Source organism: Astyanax mexicanus, chromosome 3, assembly GCF_023375975.1.
Source record: "Astyanax mexicanus isolate ESR-SI-001 chromosome 3, AstMex3_surface, whole genome shotgun sequence".
In the NCBI taxonomy this organism is placed as follows: Eukaryota; Metazoa; Chordata; class Actinopteri; order Characiformes; family Acestrorhamphidae; genus Astyanax; species Astyanax mexicanus.
Window position 1 is genome coordinate 57,402,659 of NC_064410.1, and position 17,661 is coordinate 57,420,319.

The 17,661-nt window shown below is 37.5% G+C and overlaps 1 protein-coding gene across 2 annotated transcripts in view; it reads left to right on the forward strand.

The window, feature by feature from the left end:
- Nucleotides 1-17,661, forward strand: part of ints1 (integrator complex subunit 1) — a 55,113-nt gene that overhangs the window by 21,231 nt on the left and 16,221 nt on the right. For both annotated transcript variants that reach the window (XM_049475530.1, XM_049475531.1), the window contains exons 24-34: nucleotides 329-433; nucleotides 563-730; nucleotides 827-938; nucleotides 1,411-1,569; nucleotides 2,406-2,552; nucleotides 3,601-3,699; nucleotides 5,354-5,478; nucleotides 7,743-7,997; nucleotides 11,130-11,289; nucleotides 11,520-11,651; nucleotides 16,187-16,367. In XM_049475530.1, the coding sequence (XP_049331487.1) occupies nucleotides 329-433; nucleotides 563-730; nucleotides 827-938; nucleotides 1,411-1,569; nucleotides 2,406-2,552; nucleotides 3,601-3,699; nucleotides 5,354-5,478; nucleotides 7,743-7,997; nucleotides 11,130-11,289; nucleotides 11,520-11,651; nucleotides 16,187-16,367 (1,643 nt within the window). The remainder of the gene's footprint in view (nucleotides 1-328; nucleotides 434-562; nucleotides 731-826; nucleotides 939-1,410; nucleotides 1,570-2,405; nucleotides 2,553-3,600; nucleotides 3,700-5,353; nucleotides 5,479-7,742; nucleotides 7,998-11,129; nucleotides 11,290-11,519; nucleotides 11,652-16,186; nucleotides 16,368-17,661) is intronic.

Below are 17,661 nucleotides of genomic sequence, written 5' to 3' on the forward strand. Positions count from 1 at the left end.
TTTCTTCCTGTTCTGGAACAGAGGCAGCAGAAGCAGAGTCCTGAAGCTTCCCGAAGCCTTTTTTTTGTAATTAATTGTGTATTTTTCTATTTTTCTACAACCAAAGTGTCATCAGTTGTTTGTAATATCTTGACTATATTAGACTTCTCCTCTTTCTGCACAGATTCACCATCCCAAAAGCATCCCAAAAGACCTTTAATATCATCCCATTAGCTATTTTTACTGTCCCTGGGACGGTGGGATCATGTTAGTCTGGAGCCCTGCCCTATATAATAATTCATTCAATGTAATGGTGTTTTTTTATTATTATTATTTTTTTTTTTTTAAGGCCGTTCACATGGAGACAGATCCTCAGACCATCAGCGCTTATCTCATCTACCTCTCCCAGCATGCACCAGTGGAGGAGCAGAGCTTGCATAACGATTTGGCACTTGTAAGGAAATTTGTATTTATTTATTTTAATTATTTAATTATGTGGTATTTTTTTTTTATTGATTTTTCATTCTAACATCTAAACTAAGTCCAAACTTATCCTGTGTGGTGTGTGTTTTTGGTATATTAGGACGTGGCCAGGCTGATCGTGGAGCGCTCCACCATCATGAACAGTCTGTTCTCTAAGCACTCCTTCAGGCCGGAGTCCGACGCCGTGCTCGCCGCCCTCATCTCCATTTTCTCCACCTACATTCGCCGCATGAGGAAGACGAAGGAGGGCGAGGACCTGTACAGCTGGGTCAGCACGCTGCAGCTCCTCTCGGTTCCTGATACGCTCCTGCTGTAATTCTGTAGGATTTAAGCTGATTCTTCTGTTTTATGTTGATCTTCACAGTCGGAGTCTCAGGACCAGGTGTTTCTGCGCTGGACCTCGGGTGAAACGGCTACTATGCACATTTTGGTGGTTCATGCTATGGTCATTCTGCTCACACTGGGGCCACCCAAAGGTATGAAGCAGAGTCCTGCTGCCCCCTGCCTCAGGCCATTAAATTCTACAGTCATGGTACTAATTTATGTGTCAGTCTGGGTGATCTTTGATGAAGCTGTAGTGTTTATTTGAGATGTCAAGATTTCTTTCTTTCTTTCTTTCTTTTAGCAGATAATCTTGTTTCAACAGAATAATATAACAAAAAGAGTTCAAAAGTTAATGTAAAAAAAATATTTTAATTAATTTTTGGATCATTTGTAATTGTAAGGACAAACACTCCGTGTTAAAACAAGATACGTGGGACAAATCACTAGCTGATAGCGTAACACTGAGTGTTTCTCAGTCTAGAGCTATCTGTAATCTGTGTAGATTAACATCCAGCGCTCTTTTGACTTTGAACTAATTATTTTTTTTTTTTTAAGAATTACAGTTTCCCCCAGGAAACATGGCATCCTTACTAGTGTCTCTTAATGCGCCTTTCTTGTGTTCAGGTGAAAGTGACTTCTTCACCCTGCTGGATATCTGGTTCCCAGATAAGAAGCCCCTTCCCACTGCTTTCTTGGTGGACACATCTGAAGAGGCGCTTCTGTTGCCTGATTGGCTGAAGCTACGGATGATTCGCTCTGAGGTCTCCCGATTGGTTGATGCAGGTAAGTAGATAGTATATCTATTTTTACTTTAATAATATCATTAATAAAAATTATTAATAATAAAACTATTATTACTATAGAAACATTGTTAATATATCACATTTTTTGCATAAAATGCAACTGAAAGTGCTTCTTACAGGTAATAAAACAGCAATTAATAATAAAAACAGCAGAAGAAAAGGTCTATAACGTGTAAAATTGAATAAGAAGCAAATATAAGAGTAAAATTATGATAAAAATATTAGGGGTGCGAATCTCTGTGTCTGGCGATTCGATTCGTTTCCGATTTTTGGGGTCACGATTCGATTCAGAAACGATTTTCGATTCTAGAACGATTTTTCAATTCAAATGGCCTATAAATTTTGTTTAAATTATGTGAGAAGACAAAAAGATTAAAGGACAATTTAAACAAATAGAACATTTATTTAAAACAATAAACTTGGGTTCTTTACTGTATTAAATCTTTTTGCAACATACTGTACCGCGGAGCTCGCATACTGTCGCACGAAGCTTATACTGTCCTGCAGAGCTGTGTAACAGTTAAAGAGCTCCGCAGGACAGTTAGAGTTCCACGGTACAGTAGCTTCACCCAAAAAAAAATGTTTTTGAAAATGAGAATTGATTCTGAATCGTTCAATGTTAGAATCGCGATTCGAGCTCGAATCGATTTTTTTCCTGCACCCCTAAACAATATTATAGAAAATAGAGCTAGAAAATAAATAAAAAATAGATAAGACAAGGATAAAAGCAAGTACATCTAAAATAATCAATTTCTTAAAAAAAAAAAAAAAAACACAGAATTAAATAAATAAATTCTTCTCTCTCTGTGGTTGCAGCACTGCAGGATCTGGAGCCGCAGCAGCTGCTGCTGTTTGTGCAGTCGTTCGGCATCCCTGTGTCCAGCATGAGCAAACTGCTGCAGTACCTGGACCAGGCCGTCTCCCACGACCCGCAGACGCTGGAGCAGAACATCATGGACAAGAGTGAGGAACCTTTTTGGCTCCTGTCTGATAGTTTATTCATGAACCAATGAAATCAAAATCCCTCTCTCTCTATCTCTCTCTGTCTCTCTCTCTGTCTCTCTCTCTGTCTCAGGGAAATGCATTTAATTTTTGAATTAAATAAATATTTAAAATGAGCGATGGCTTAAGAGGATAGTTTATCACAAGCAACCAAGCGACAGAATTAACCAGAAAAAAATCCTAATTCAATATTTATTAAAAAATTGATTAAAAGGTGGAAAACTTAAAGAGAGAATGTTAATATTTTAACATTTTAACAGCCACACATTGTACAGAATTTCTAGCAAACGCTAACTTTATAGACTTAAAATGCAGACTAAAAATGCATACTAATAAAACTCAATAACACTTAAAGAAGCCGATAGCCTTTATTAATGAGAAGTAAACTTTTTATAATAGTAAAAAGCTCATCACTTCCTGATTGGGGACGAGCCCTGTATGGTAGAGATTAGTTCAGTGAGGGTAGTTCACCTGGGAATGTTATTAAATTTGCCTTAAAAATAAAAAGTCACATTTTATTTTGATTAGGAGTAAGGCCAATATCCTAAAGCAGTAGATTATGAATGATCTGATCAGCTGATATTGTAAAAGATGAGATTATTTGTGATTAACACAGAATATTGTTGTAATTGGTCTTGATTGTTATTTGAATTAGCAATTGACACTGCTGGTAAATAATGTTAAAAAATAAAATAAAAAAAAGGTTAATTTTTAAGAAACTAATCATTGGTTAAAAATTATAGTTGAGCTAAAGCAATAAAAGTAATTGCTCAGACAATATGTATTATTTTTGTTACCATGGATATTATCAGTGCTTAAAGAACACTGGCTCAATTGCAGTATATTTTGAAAAATAGTATGAATAGTGATTTCTTGAATAGTGTTTTCTAAGGCTGTGTCATTACTAGTACAATATAACTTGATCACATGTCTAATAATAAATATTTTGTATGGAGGAAGTTTCTTTGTGTTTTTTTTTTGTCTCTCACTGCTGTGTCTCTGTGTTTAGACTACATGGCTCATCTTGTGGAGGTGCAGCATGAGAGAGGAGCCACCGGAGGGCACACTTTCCACAGCTTACTCAGCGCCTCACTTCCTCCCCGCAGAGGTGAGTTACCTAGAGTTCCTACACAAGTATGGGAAGCATGGGAAGCATGGGAAAGTATAGAATTTGATTTGGTCTGGAAAACTATGTAGGAAATTGGAAAAATATTTATGTTTCAAAGACTAGACTTGATAACAGTCCTGTTCTAAATTCGAAAACATTAAGAATATATTAAAAAAAAAAAAAACATATATAATAATTGATTTTTCAAAGTGTTTGGCAGTACAGTTCTAGGTGAATTGACCAGCCCTCTGGCTCTTAGCTTCCTCAAACACTCTTTAAGTCCTGCCCAGATGTCATCAAGTTTCACTGCTGCTTAGACAGGCAGCTGATGTTTATATATATATATATGAAGAGTTTGATTCCAAAACGCGATAAACGCCATTTTAAAAAAAAAATGAGTTAGAGCCAGAATCAGAATGTTATGTGGCCACTCTAGAAAAGCCAAGGGGGGGGGGGGGGGGGTTATGCCGGCTGTCATCTGCAGTTCACACACACACACACACACACACACACTATAGCACATGAATGTAATGTGATTTTGGGGATTTTATAGTCTTAATGTCTTGTTCTTTAATGGAATTTTGCACTTTTTCGAAAAGAAATGTTTTGAAATTTGTGTTTTTAGGCCCAATGGTCAAACTATTATATTCAGATGTACAGTTTACTGTTATTTATTATTGTATTTTGCACATTTTTAGTAAAAAAAAAAAAATTCGATTGATGCCAAAGGATATATAAGACATTTTGGAAAAAAAAAACATGGCATGGATTTATTGCGTTTTGCGGAAAAACTAATTATTTTTTTAAATAAATCTTTAAATATTAAAATCTTGATTTGATTTTTTTGTGTTATTTTAACCTTAGTAAGGTATTTGATAGTTTGAAACAGAAAACGGTGGTTTTCAGCCTACCACTTTCTTGCTAAAGAAAACCCTTTTTTTAAATTGATAAAAAATTGATTTATAGCGTTTTGGAACCAAACTCTTCATATATATATATATATATATATATAAAATGGCATGTAATACATTACATTACATTTCTTGATTAATTCGAAATCTGTAACGCAGTATTTTTTAATTACGCCACCAAGTTTGACCCTAACTTCTGCTGCAATCTGCCCCACCCCCACGCCCACCCAACACAGATTTTTTTTTCTGGCTGTGTCTATTTATAACGATCTGGAGCCAGTCTCGGTTTTGACTTCCTGCTCCGACCCTGATAAACAGATATGGAGCAAATTGGACAGTCTGACTTGCTCTGGCAGTATCCCACTTACTTTTTAGTTCAAACATTAACTAATCAACACCAAAACACATTTATGGCGTTACTGACTTGCATCTTAAGAAGAACACGTGCGATTAATTGCAGTTAATCACAGAATTAACTGCAATTGCAACTGCACAGAATTGTTGTTTTTAATCTGATAAACTTTTTTAATCGATTGACACCACTTATATTTACTGCAAAGGCACAAATTATTGAATTTTCTTCAATAATTCCAGAAATATGGAAATTAAGCTTTGGAAAATGTATGGAATTTAGAAATGTGGATTAAAGACCTGAACACTTATTAATTATTGTATATCCAGCCTGCTGGACGGATTGATTCTGTATTTATAGTGCTGTTCTGGTCTGGTTTGATGTCCTGCAGACAGTGCAGAGGTGAGCAGGGCTAAAGTCACAGTGGAGACGCCCCACGGCTCAGTGAAGATGAGGAGCTTGGGTCAGGTGCCCGTCATTGGACCTGAAGATGACCTCGCTGGTGTCCTGCTACAGGTGTGTATTATCCATTATTGAACTGAGAGGCTGTCGGCCTTGTAACACTGAAGATCTTATTAAATTAATTTAAATCAGCCTTTTATTCAACCCTTTTTTCCAGTTGTGATTCAGCAGAGAAAGCACACAACAGTGAGGGCCGGATTTGGTTTTAGCTTTAAAATCTGAAAAACATAGATCATCCTCTGCTTACATTACCCACAAATAAAACCCTATAATGTACTGCTTTGTAGTGATATTAGTGATATTAAATCTCCACAAGTCAAATTATCAAAATGTGTTGACCTCAGGTGGTACTTTCTGTTACATTGTATGGGCTTTCAGGGTAATAATAAATAAAAATATGTACCAAAATGTAATAGTACAATACAATTTTATTTCTATTAGCTCTTTTTACAACAAAAGTTGTCACAAAGCCGCTTTACAGAGAAAAACAGGTCCATGCCTCTTATAAGCAGAACCACAGAGATGCCAATTATTGTGGTGACAAGAGTGGCAAGGTAAAACTCCCTTTAAGAGGTAGAAACCTTGGAATGAACCAAGACTTAGTCCGAGGAACCCATCCTACTCGGGTTGACCCGCTCAGTACAAACAAACAAATAACAAACAACAAACAAATAACAGAACAAAATAACAGTACAGAGAGATAATTTGAACTAGGGGTGGGCGATATGGCTCTAAAATAATATCACGATATTTCAGGGTATTTTTGCGATAACGTTATACTTGGCGATATAGGAAAACAGAAAAATAATTTGTTAATATCAGGAATATAGTATAATAGTATAACAGTATAATCATAATGTGGCAAAATAAATAATATAGCATAAAATAATATAATGCAGCAAAAAATATTGCAGAAGATTTAGTGCATGCATATAAACTGCAAACTAAAACAATTATACAATAAATTATACACCTAAAGCTTCACAGTAAATAATAGACTACTTTTAGACAGAACAGCCCTATTATCACAATATGGATATTTAATATCATGATATTTCTGTGCCACGATATATTGTATACGATATAATATTGCCCACCCCTAATTTGAACTCTAGCTAACATAACAGGTACTGATTTATAAACATAAAAAATGTGATGGACACATAATGGAGAGATATGGATAATGTAGAAACGGGTTCTGAGTTATGAGTGTAAAAAGGTGATGAGCACGCAATTGATAATGAAGAGCTATGGCTAATATAGAAACAGATTCTGAGTGTGTTAATGTTAATCAGTGCAGGGTTGAGCCGGAGTACAACACAGCGGGCAGTGGAGAGCCAGGCTGGACAACAATCAGGAAAAGGGCATCTCCATACATGTAAAAGAGATAGATAGAGAAAACAGAAAGGCAGAGAGATTAAATTATTTTTAACTGGATTAAAAAAAAACTGAGAATATAAAACATTATCAGAGTGTGGCTAATGACTGGTCGATTTGAATAAAACAGTAATACAAATGCTTGTTTAGAGATTAGCTTTAAAAATTGATGCAAACATTTACAGTGTTCACAATAAACTGTCTCAATGCAGTTTTAGATCAGACTATGTTACTGCATTCTTTCTTTTAGATAAATTACAGGTAAGCTAACAGTTAAGTACAGTCTTCCACACCATCACAACGTTTGTTATACAGCACAAGTCAAACATTTGGATACACCTTCTTATTCAATGATTTTATTTTTATTTATTTCCTACACTGTAAATGAATAGTAAAGTGATCCAGACTATGAAGGAAAACATAATGAATCATGTAGTAACTTAAAAGTGTTAAACAAACCAAAATACTCTCTGAAGCATTTAGGTGCTCTTGTTTGGGGTGCTGTTTCTGAGGGTGGTAACTCTAGTGAACTCTAGTGAACCTCTCCTGGGGCGGTCCTAATGAGAGCCAGTTTCATCATAACATTTTTTAAAGGTCTTAGCAGTGACTGCACTTAAGGATACTTTTAAAGTCTTTATAATGTTTTATATTGATTGACCTTCATTTCTTAAGGTATTGTTTTTTTTCTTTACTGAGTTGAGTATATCTTGCTTTTCATAATATGGATTAGAACATTACTCAAATAGAGCTATTATTCACTGTATACCAACTCTATGCTGATGCTCTCAAACATATTAAGAGGCAAGAAATTCAAGTAATTATGTCTTGTAGCTCAGTTTTATACTTGACCTGGTTTCAGCCACACATAAAAGACTTGTAGCTGCAATTTGGCGATTCAAGTTATTAAAGTTAACACAAGTTTTTGATTCCTCTGTGTGCAGCTGTTCCCTCTGAAGGTGGACCCGCGCTGGCCCACACCCCCTGCCCGTCCTCTGGCTCTGGCCCTGCAACAGACTCTGGCTCAGGAGGTCCTGCGTGCTCGGCAGGGACACGGCCAGCAGGGCGGCGTTGCTGCGCGCCTCCTCCAGGCCCTGGCTGCCCTGCTGAGCTCCTCCCATGCTGGACCTCTGCTCTTGGCAATGCACCAGAGCCACGCCATCTCCTGTCCTCTGCTGCGCCAGCTGCACCTGTACCAGGTAAATAAGCTCCACATACAGACACTGTATTCTGCTATACTTTATCTTTTCTTAATATCGTATAGTGCTTTTTTTTTTTACTGTTTTAAACACGTTTTTTACACTGAGGTCATTGGAATTAGTATATTTTTACATATATGACCTGTCAGACAATCAACTCTCAAGCCTGAAAGTGTAGATACACTTAGCTGTCTTTCAGAAACCTGTAAACATGTGTCAGTGATTCTCATATTTTACACTTTTCCTTAATTAACATGTATAGCAGCTTCTTATAATGTTTAAGGAAGCTCTGTGCAATTCTTTAAATATAGAAACCTGCGTAGAACCTTCCTGACACCACCCCTCACCTGCCAACCAGTGTTGGGCACGTTACTTTGAAAAAGTAATTAGTTATAGTTACTCGTTACTTCTCCAAAAAAGTAACTGAGTTACTAACGGAGTTACTCCACTATAAAAGTAATTAGTTACCAGTAAAAGTAACTATCCCGTTACTTTTTATTATTCGCCCCTCAAAAAAAGGAAATCAATTATGCATTTACTATTATTATTAGAAAAATAACAAAAAATAACTAACGAAAATAAACCCAAAATGTTGACAAAAATATAATCTAACGAATTTCAAAAAAATAAAACGAAATTCTCCACACAACCAAAGAAATTTACTAAAACTTGTAATACTGAAAAAAGCGGAAAAACGCGTCTGGGGATGAAATTTAACAAACCAAGCCACACTCAAAAGAAATATGTATATATAAAACAAAATAATGGACAAAAACAACAATTTAATGCCCGTTAAAATGGTATTAATATAACAGCTTCACCAAAAGAGAATAGAGCTTAGATCGTGCCCAAAAAATCCGACCCAGCCGGAGCCCGTGCACATTCTGCCCAAGCCCGAACCATGAACTGTCATTATGAGCCTGACCCGATCCGCCCCATAAACTGTTTTCGGGCTGATTGAATGAGCGAAATATAATCAGAATTATGTTAATTAACACTGTAACATAGAAGCATAGAACTATTATTTAATTTAAATGATTTTTTAAGAACAGCTACACACAATGCTGCAAGTCAAACGCGGAGGCGTTCACGTGCGCCCAGAGCTACGTGATTACAGTTTTCATTTTTATTACAGTTTAATTTTATTTTGTTTTTATTTTTTCTGTTCATTTTAGGGTGGGCTTGCTAGCGCGAGCGCTTTACACAAGAACTAACGGACCACGAGTGCCGCGCGCTCGGCACAACAACTCCCGCTGTACAACTCCGCTGTACAACAGCGCTTATAAATAAATTAAACACAAAAATGAGGGTATTCTATCAGTAATTTCAGTTCGTTTTAGTTAGTTTTATAAACACAAAATACAGTTCGAGATAGTTATGTATTTCCTTTTAATTACCGTTTTTATTAGATTCAGTTAACACAAATGTTTTTCACTTTCAATTTTCGCTATTTCGTTCGCTTTAGTGAACAATAATAATTGGTTACTTAGCAACATTGTGATTATCACACCAGAGCTTTATATAAAATAAAAATAGGAGCCTGATTTCGGGTCGGTCCTCAGGTCAGGTGTGATTCGGGCAGAGAATCTAAGCTCTAAAATAGAAAGCAGCAGCACCACAAAAACCGGAGCAGCTAAAAAGAGCTTAACGTCCTTAATTCGGAACTTGGCCTGTCCACGGCAATCACTGAATTGATTAGAGCACGCAAATCGTCACAATTGTGCCTCACTTCACCACGCCAAACCACAGGCACAGCGGCCAGAATCTCAAGTTCACCGGACAGAGGAGGGGTTAACCAGGGCAAAGCGAAATAAAAAAAAAAAAGTTCATAGAGCTGCTAAAGTAACGTGCAGTAACGGGGTGTCGGAAATGGTAACGGCGTTATAGTTACAGTCATAGTAATTAGTTAGATTACTCGTTACTGAAAAAAAGTAACGGCGTTAGTAACGCCGTTAGTTTTAACGCCGTTACTCCCAACACTGCTGCCAACCCCCATCAGAGCCCCACCCACAAGATCAATTGAAGAAAATAATTTCGATCACCTCAGACAGTACACAGCAGGATTAGCCAGCAGACTTTGTCTGAGTGAGGGATCTGTACCTAATGTTTGCCATTTAGCACAAGCTAACACTATTGTGTAAAAAATGCTTAGAATAAACAAGGCATGTGGTCAGCAACAGCTTATGTGCTTAAAAGTGACAGAGCCCTTAAATGGCTCATTCTGAAAGGGACTGAAAATTACAAGAATAGAGCTGGAGGGATCTCTTTATGTGAGAGTAATTTTGTGCAAAGAACCTCATGAACATAATTTGTTGTATAGTCCAAAGACCTGTTTTAACCTGTGTAAAAGAGGTATAATATGTTCCTTTAAAAAAATGCTACATCAAAGTTTTTTATATTGATATCATACAAGTTTAATTGTGCATGCATTGTTTTTTTTCCCTAAAAAAGTAAATAAATAGATAAATGAATACATTATATAAATAAATAAACAAATACACACAGCTCTAGACAAAAATAAGAGACCAACTAAAAATGGTGAGTTTCTTTGATTTCACCAAATTGAAAACCTCTGGAAAATAATCAAGAGGAAGATGGATGATCACAAGCCATCAAACCAAACTGAACTGCTTGAATTTTTGCACCAGGAGTAAAGGCATAACGTATTCCAAAAGCAGTGTGTAAGACTGGTGGAGGAGAACATGCAATGATGCTTTAAACTGTGAATAAAAACCAAGGTTATTCCAGCAAATATTGATTTCTGAACTATGAATATGAACTTGTTTTCTTTGCATTATTTAAGGTCTGAAAGCTCTGCATCTTTTTTGTTATTTCAGCCATTTTTCATTTTCTGCAAATAAATGCTCTAAATGAGAATATTTTTATTTGGAATTTGGGAGAAATGTTGTCTGTAGTTTATAGAATAAAACAACAATGTTCATTTTACTCAAACATAAACCTATAAATAGCAAAATCAGAGAAACTGATTCAGAAACTGATTGAGAAACTGATTCAGAAACTAAAGTGTTTTCTTTGCTTTATATATAGTCTGACTAATATTTTACAATGGCACCCAGCCCTGGTATCATTTATTTTTTTTTTTTACTTTTCTGTGGCTCTCTCTTCCTCTAGCGGCTGATGTCTCAGGACGTGGCGTTCGCCTCGCTCTTCTTTAAGGTGCTGATGCAGATGTTGACCTGGTTGGAGAGCTCGACGGTGGAGCCGGGACCCCTCAACACCCTGCTGAAGTCTCTGGCTGCCCAGTACTCTCACAAGCACCGCATCACTGACGGTGATTACTCCAGATTAATAGCTCACGTCTGTGCACATACTGTACACTTTACTATACTGTACTGTACACACTATTCTGTGTTTCCACATGCTTGTGGACACCCTTTCTAATACCTGCAGATTCAGCTACTTTAAGTTGCACCTGTTGCAACTGACAAAGATGTGAATAAGCAGACTTCATTTATGAACACTCCCTTCCCTTGTCCGTGTTTTCTGCTGTGATTGTTTCAGTGCGTTCAGGCTTCCTGCACCTGGCTGAGGCTCTGGCGTACAGACGGGACTCAGAAGTGCCGGTGAGGGGAGTCATCGCCTCGCTGAAGGCTGGAGAGAGATGCAACGCTGAGCCTGAGCTCATCATTAAAGGTAGATTACCCATAATGTGTTGTCTGTGGCAACTTGTATATGTTGGTAAACTTTGAAAACGTGCTACGTCCCTCATCGTAGCAAAAAAAACACAATAATTACAAATGAAATAAAGAAAGTATAGAATTTGAAGGTTTTTTTTTTTCTTGTTGAATGTGTCTTGGAGAGACAGATTTGTTCAGACTGCTGGAACGTGGCTCAGTTGCAACTCACCTCCCCTCCTGACTTTGTCAAATAGCCCACCTCCATTCACTCCCAGAATTATAGCTGAAATATACAGCACTTTTAGCCGATAGTCCCAACATGTTTTCAATACTAACGATGGGGGCATAGCCATAGCCATGCAAATAATAAACTAATTCAGTTGAAATCCGTGGATTGCAGATGTTGCTGATATCTCCATAATATGCATTTCCACAGAATTAATTATGTAATCTGTTTCTTTTTTTTTTCTTTTTTTAACACCTTCATTTAAGGAGAATTCACAAATACAAAAATTACACTATATTTAAAGCACAAGATTCACTTAATCCAAAAAAAACGAAAAAGTTCAAGTTTTAGGGGGAGTTGAATCCATTTATATGTTTAAAGTAGTCTATATTTCTTTGTCTTTGAAAAGAGTATTTAAAGTCTGTTGTTGTTTCAGTTCTGTCATGATACTTGAAACATTTTCACTCGACACAAAGACAAAAAAACTTTCTTTCTTAGTAATCTTCTCTTTAAAAAAAAACATAGAAAACAGAATTAGTTCATTTTAAGACCTAATTTATGTTCCATTAATTCCCATACTTCTTTGGCCCTATAACAATCTAATAAAAAGTGATCTAAAGATTCAGTGGCATTACAGGACATACATTCTTAACTAAACAGCTCCACTTTACTACTGCTCTAACTGGCAGTGTGTGCATCACTATTAACCAGGAATATTTTTCAGATACATTTTCATTTAATAAATGAATAAAACATTCTTCACTCTCAGTATACGTTAAGTATTTAAAATCAACTTTGTTCTCATAGATTTTATCTAATATTTTATTATATATATCTTTGTTAGATTCATCAGCGCAATCTATATTTTTATATTAACTTATCACTATCACTTAGTCACTATAAATTAATTTATGATATGGAACTGTAGATCTTGCCCTATATTTTTTGCAATCTGGTTCCCTATTCTACCTATGTGTTTGTGCTCATCAATAGACTAGTAGCCCGGGAAACTACCTGAAGGCACTGTGTGTATAAACAGTGTTTTTAATAAACTATCTGTAAACTTTCTCAGTGCCTAATTTTAAATGTCAGGGCTCTCAGAATTCTACATATGAAGTGTGTTTTGAAATTTTGCTTATTAATGGTGTAAAGAAATAGCCATGTCTTTGCATGGGCAACACTGTTAATATAACTATTTCTATACTATCGCTACCACTATAAAATATAAGCCTGTTGGGAGCTTTGGATAAATAATGCTGTATTTTGGAATGCCAAAGGTAAATGAAGGAGGGGTATTTGACAAAAGTTTGTACTAGTTATCATATTTCACTCAAACTAAAGTCCATTTCACACCAGATTTTCTACTTTAAGTGCGTCTCAGATCACCTCCTAGAGACACGGCATGAGACAATGCAATAACAGTGCTGTACACACATAGAATTTGGCTTCCGCTTTTAACCCAGATCACCTCCTAAAGTGGTTTGAGTGATTTAGATTTGTATCTTCTTTAAATGCGCCTTCGGTGTGATTTACACTGGGTGCCGTTTTTATGTCTTTTCTCTAGGGGTGTGCCATATCGTATCGTTGGTGATGAGATCGCCAAAACTTTCAAATATCATGAACGATATTATACCCTGAAATATCGTGCCACATCACCCACCCCTAGTTATCACATCAGGGTGCTACTTTTTTTGCAGTTTTTAGCAAAAGAAAAATTCACACTGTTCATTTCCCATTATATATCTACTAGAGATAGATTATATCTGTCCAGTATCATTTATTTTACTTTAATCCTGGATATATGGAGATATTTGGAGTGCATTATTATTATTATCATGACATTCTGGATCATTCAGTTCTGTTACAAATCTGATAAAATATATATTTTTAATATCTCAGTTAGCTATATCATATTGCATGCAATAATAAAATTCTAAATAATTTTTCTAATTCAGTGTTTAGTCATATCGCCTAAAGTATCATTATTGTGAAAATACCATGAAATATCATGATATTATTTTGGAGCCATATTGCCCATCCCTACTTTTCGCCTTGTACAGATATAATGCTAATATTCATGATGCACAGGTGTAAAAAAAAAAGACCAGGTGTAAACAGGGTCTAAATATTTGTGTTGTAATATTTGGGTCAGGGCAGCGTTTAATCATTTCTTTAAAGACGAAGAATCTCTGGTGGCTAAATTAAACCATATTCTGTGTGGACTGCCTAAAGACTGTGTTGAGAAAAGCTGTGTCGACAGTTAAGGCTTATTGAGAAGAAAGTTTCCCAGAATTCTGCAGCTTCAAGTTTCTGAAATTCCTCAAAAGATGGAACTGTGAGTACCAGTCTTTTAGCTGACCTGACCCTGACACGACACTGTTTCTGGGAAGCCTGCTCTATATTCATTAAGCTTATTAGATCTGACATCGGTAGTGCTAGTTAGGCATGCCTGGGGTTCCTGCAATTCTTGGGAGGCGGAGTCTGCCACATGTGTGGTTTTGGTACCAGTTTCTTTGGAACAGCTTGTGCTTAGCGAGGCAAGTTTTAGCCTCTCCAGCTAAACCTTCTGAAGAAGAGCCTCCGCAGACTGTGCAGGGTCTTCACAGAAAACAGCTTCGCTCCATGTGTTTGTGCTGGAGCTGCTGAGCGTTACTCAGCTCCTCCAGACTGCTGTGTTTATCTGTTTCATGACTTTAGTGTGTGTCATCTGAAACACAACCAGAGCAGAGATCAAAGCAGCCGCACGCGGGGAAACGGCCGACCTCCTCAGACCAGTTCAGACTTGTTTACGTCCAGCGGGAGCCGCGTTGGCCTTTGATACAGACCGAGATCTCCGCTTTAAAAGTGGCGTTGTGGAAAGGCTGGGGGCCGTGCGAGGTTTACTGGAGAACACAATTATGGCGGTTTCTGCTTTTATTATGTGGGATTGGCATTGGCTTGTGTTTTTTCGCTGGATTGTTTTTCAGTCTGGAGCGCAGAACTCACTGTTTCACAAGAGGAGATTGAGAAACAGCAGAACGTTTGATGGTGTTATATACTACCAGTCAAAAGTTTTAGAACATCAGGCCAAGTAAAAAAAAAACAAAAGTTTAAACATCTCAAACTTAAACTGACAGAGTTTTTAAGAAAGAAAAATGAACTGAAAACTAAAAAATAACGTAAATTGTAAAACAAACAATGGCCTTTTAAGGGACAATGCCTCTAATAGGCGGCATACATTCATAGGGCGCACTGTATTATAATATACACTGTCGATTTTTGAGAAAATTTAAATCTTATTGTCCAAAAATACAGTATTGTGTTTTTTCTATAGTGAGGGACCTAGCACATATGCTTCTCACTCACCTCTCTCGCACTTTCTCTCCTTCTCTCAAGCTGTCTTTATCTCTTGTGCTGTCTTTCCCTCTCTCGCACTGTCTTTCCCTCTTTCACCCTGTCTCTCCCTCTCTCAAGCTGTCTCCATCTCTCACACTTTTTCGCCCCCTCTCTTACTGTTTCTCCCTCTCTCGCACTGTCTATCCCTCTCTCAAGCTGTCTTCATGTCTTGCACTTTCTCTCCCCCTATTGCACCTTCTCTCCCCCTCTTGCACTGTCTCTCTCGCACTGTCTCTCCTTCTCTCACACTTTCTCCTACTTACTAGCGAGAACGAAGTATCGACCTGGATGAGGTGTTAGACACTCTCGTGCTTGTTCATTTGCACTGTCTCTCCCTCTCTTAAGCTGTCTCAATCTCTCGCACTGTCTCACACTCTCTGAAGCTGTCTCTATCTCTTGCACTTTCTCTCTTCCTCTCTAGCACTGTCTCTCCCTCCCTCTCGCACTGTCTCTCACTCTCTCAAGCTGTCTCTATCTCTTGCACTTTCTCTCTCCCTCTCTCGCACTGTCTCTCCCTCTCTCAAGCTGTCTCTATCTTCTGCACTTTCTCTCTCCCTCTCTCGCACTGTCTCTCCCTCTCTCAAGCTGTCTCTATCTTCTGCACTTTCTCTCTCCCTCTCTCGCACTGTCTCTCCCTCTCTCAAGCTGTCTCTATCTTCTGCACTTTCTCTCTCCCTCTCTTGCACTGTCTCTCCCTCTCTCAAGCTGTCTCTATCTTTTGCACTTTCTCTCTCCCTCTCTCGCACTGTCTCTCCCTCTCTCTCGCACTGTCTCTCTCCCTCTCTCGCAGTCTCTCCTGGTCTCACGCTCACTCCACTTTTCTTATTGAAGCTCCATATGCTCATTGATATTGAAAAAAGTATTGTTTTGTAATGGTAAAATAAGAAAATATAAGTATCCGCAATTTGTATATATATATGTGTGTGTGTGTGTGTGTGTGACCTCACCAGTTCTGCAGGGTCTGATGGAGATGAAGTCTCCATATCTGGAGGAGCTGCTGTCTCTGCTGATGACCGCGGGCACAGAGACGGGGGCGCCCGGCAGCACCGCCAGCCTGGTAGCCATGCTGATCTCTCTGCTGCTGCAGGAGACGGAGGAGAGGGGGGTGAAGGTGGAGGCGGAGTCTAAAGTGTAAGAGATACTGAGTGAAATCACACTGATAGGTTTCCTTCCAGGTGTTCTCTAAGCAGGTGACCCCTGTGTTGAACTGGATGAGCTGGTTTATCTCTTTTAACACTCTCACTGTGTTTGTTTGATTGTTTAATAATCGATTAGATAGATATTGGGAAACCTATTCATTCAGTTTCTTCAGAAAACAGTGCTGTTAAAAGGTGTTTAACCTCTTTTTGTTGGGGTGCTCACTAACTCACTAACTCATCCCAACAGTTTTAGATGGAGCGCCATCATTCCAGGCAACACAGTTAGTTCCACTGCTCCACAGCTCAAACCTACGCAAGGCATTTGTAATGGTGCCAATAGGTTCATTTTTATTTGCTTCAGAGAGTCCTTATTCTACAGCTCTGGAAAAATTAAGAGATCACTTCAGTTTCTGAATCAGTTTCTCTGATTTTGCTATTTATAGATATATCTTTGAGTAAAATGAACATTGTTGTTTTATTCTACAGAATACAGACAACATTTCTCCCAAATTCAAAATAAAAATATTGTCATTTAGAGCATTTGAAAGAGAGCATGAGAAATGGCTAAAATATCAAAAAATAGGCTGAGCTTTCAGACCTCAAATAATGCAGGGAAAACAAGTTCATATTTATAAAAAGTTTTAAGAGTTCAGAAATCAATATTTGGTGGAATAACCCTGGATTTTAATCACAGGTTTCATTAGTCATGACATGACTCCTCCACCAGTCTTTCACACTGCTTTTGGATAACTTTATGCCGCCACTCCTGGTGCAAAAATTCAAGCAGTTCAGTTTGGTTTGATGGTTTGTGATCATCCATCTTCCTCTTAATTATATTCCAGAGGATTTCAATTTGGTAAAATCAAAGAAACTCATAATTTTAGGTGGTGTCATATTTGTTTTTCAGAGCTGTATTGGCAGTACTTCTCTACAGGGGCTAGACAAGCTGGGTGTGTGTGTTTGCACATCTGTGTCACTTTGCTCTGCACAAAAATATGCATTTAGTCCAAAACTAAAAAGAGTTTATCCTGCTTTTGTGGGGGTACCTCTTTCTAATGCCCATGTAAATCTTTTGTACTGTATTTTGGACTATTGTGCACTGACTGTATTAGTGAAGTTGGGAAGATCATATAATATATTTTACACTTCACACCACTAGGTGGCATACTTATAAAACTATGGTGCGTGTTTGTGTGTTTTCCCTACCAATAGAGTTTAACCTCAGTATTAAACCACTTATGACAAAGGTATTAAAGTGTGCTGAGTTACATAGAGCTTATCTGCTT